This window comes from Sphaeroforma arctica (assembly GCF_001186125.1).
Source record: "Sphaeroforma arctica JP610 unplaced genomic scaffold supercont1.6866, whole genome shotgun sequence".
Taxonomy (NCBI): Eukaryota; class Ichthyosporea; order Ichthyophonida; genus Sphaeroforma; species Sphaeroforma arctica.
Genome location: NW_014033692.1, coordinates 1 through 1555, shown reverse-complemented (window position 1 = coordinate 1555; position 1555 = coordinate 1). Strand labels below are relative to the sequence as shown.

General features: G+C 40.0%; 1 protein-coding gene across 1 annotated transcript; it reads right to left on the bottom strand.

The window, feature by feature from the left end:
- Positions 1–140: 140 nt before the first annotated feature.
- SARC_15854 (hypothetical protein) lies at positions 141–966 on the bottom strand (the record flags this gene model as incomplete). The annotated part of the gene is made up of 2 exons (XM_014290037.1): positions 141–259; positions 899–966. Coding segments are annotated over 2 exons (187 nt in total), but the record flags the coding sequence as incomplete, so codon positions are not given.
- Between the last annotated feature and the right edge of the window lie 589 nt (positions 967–1555).

The window sequence follows — 1555 nt, the reverse complement described above, 5'->3', positions numbered from 1 at the left end:
GTACACACACACACACACACACACATATATATATATATATATATATATATATGCCTGTACACAATTGAATATAAGCGTATATGTACATAGTCGCACGCATTGCCCTTATAATTGGTATATAGTCACTAGTCTACTCTCACCTGGCGGAGCGGCGTAGACAACTCCTTTGACAGTCGGAGTACATTCCTCGGCAAAGATCTTGGTCAGCAATGCCGCCACACCGCCACCCAGCGAATGACCCGTCACCTCCAGTGAGTACCTTTTGTGGAATTAATTGAATCAATTTCATGGACTAATACCTATCACTAATGGCCACTAAGGAAGGGGATGTAATCTTGTTCACTAGCCATCGATAGCTCAAGCTACACTTCCGCCCGAGGAATGACCTGGCACCACCAGCGAGTACCTAATTAATACTGATTTTTAGTGGCCATTAGTAATCGAATTTAGTATGTCCATCATAGAGCAATGCAGCCACGCAAGAACTTAATGGGTGACAACTAATTTATGTCCAATTAGGGTCAGTACTAATTTGTAAGTGGGAACGATCGCCATTTTGAAGCAAGCGAACGCCAAGCATATATGGCGTTGCAAATAATTACATACGCACATACTCGGAACAATTTGGCGTGTCCTTTCAGTACTAATTTAGACCTAAGATTGGGTCACAACGAAGCCTTCCTATGTCCCAATCAGTGAACAACAAGCACACTCGTGCATATGTGAATAAACACCTCACGATTATCAGTGCATATACACATACACGCTTGTAGGTATGTGCATATACACATACACCCTTGTAAGTGTGTGTAAGTATGTACAACTGTGAGCATGTCCCCATAATGTGAACATACTCCACACCGAAGCATAGACAGTCCAGTTGATATAGACAACGTACCCGTCTTTCGTGAGTCTCTGGATGACTGCGTTCACCTCCTGGTACATCCATGCTGCCGCGGTCGCCATACCTAAAGCAACCGATTCAACAGATAGTTATAGTGAATATCTATCCATACCTATAGCAACCGATTGAACAGATAGTTTTAATGAATATCTATGTAAGGTTGCAGACATGCCTTGAATAGTCGATAAAATATGTTTTTGTCATACATTTTTATATTGAGAATGTAGCGACCTCAGAGAATCGATGTGAAAACAAGAAAAAGAAGAAGAAAAAAAATATAGGGGTGAAAATGACAGGTTTTGGTGACTACCCTCTTGGGTTTGCAAGTACAGACACATTAGCCTCAAAATACATGTGTTCGAGATAACGCTTATAAATGTAAATGTACATAGGTCTTAGTCTCAATATTGAACGACTTCAATGTGGCTATGCTATGGTACCAACAGTTTGTCAATACGACGTCGGCAACTGATCTAATATAGTAATTGCTTTCAAATCGTTTAGTTGATGTGAAAAATTGAATAAGCGAATACGTAGTGTATTATTAGGAACTTTATACAGGCTGCTCACAACATGATCGCCTACCTTTATGGACCTTTGTGCAGAATGGCATGTAGATCCAGTATAATATGTATATATAAATACATATAC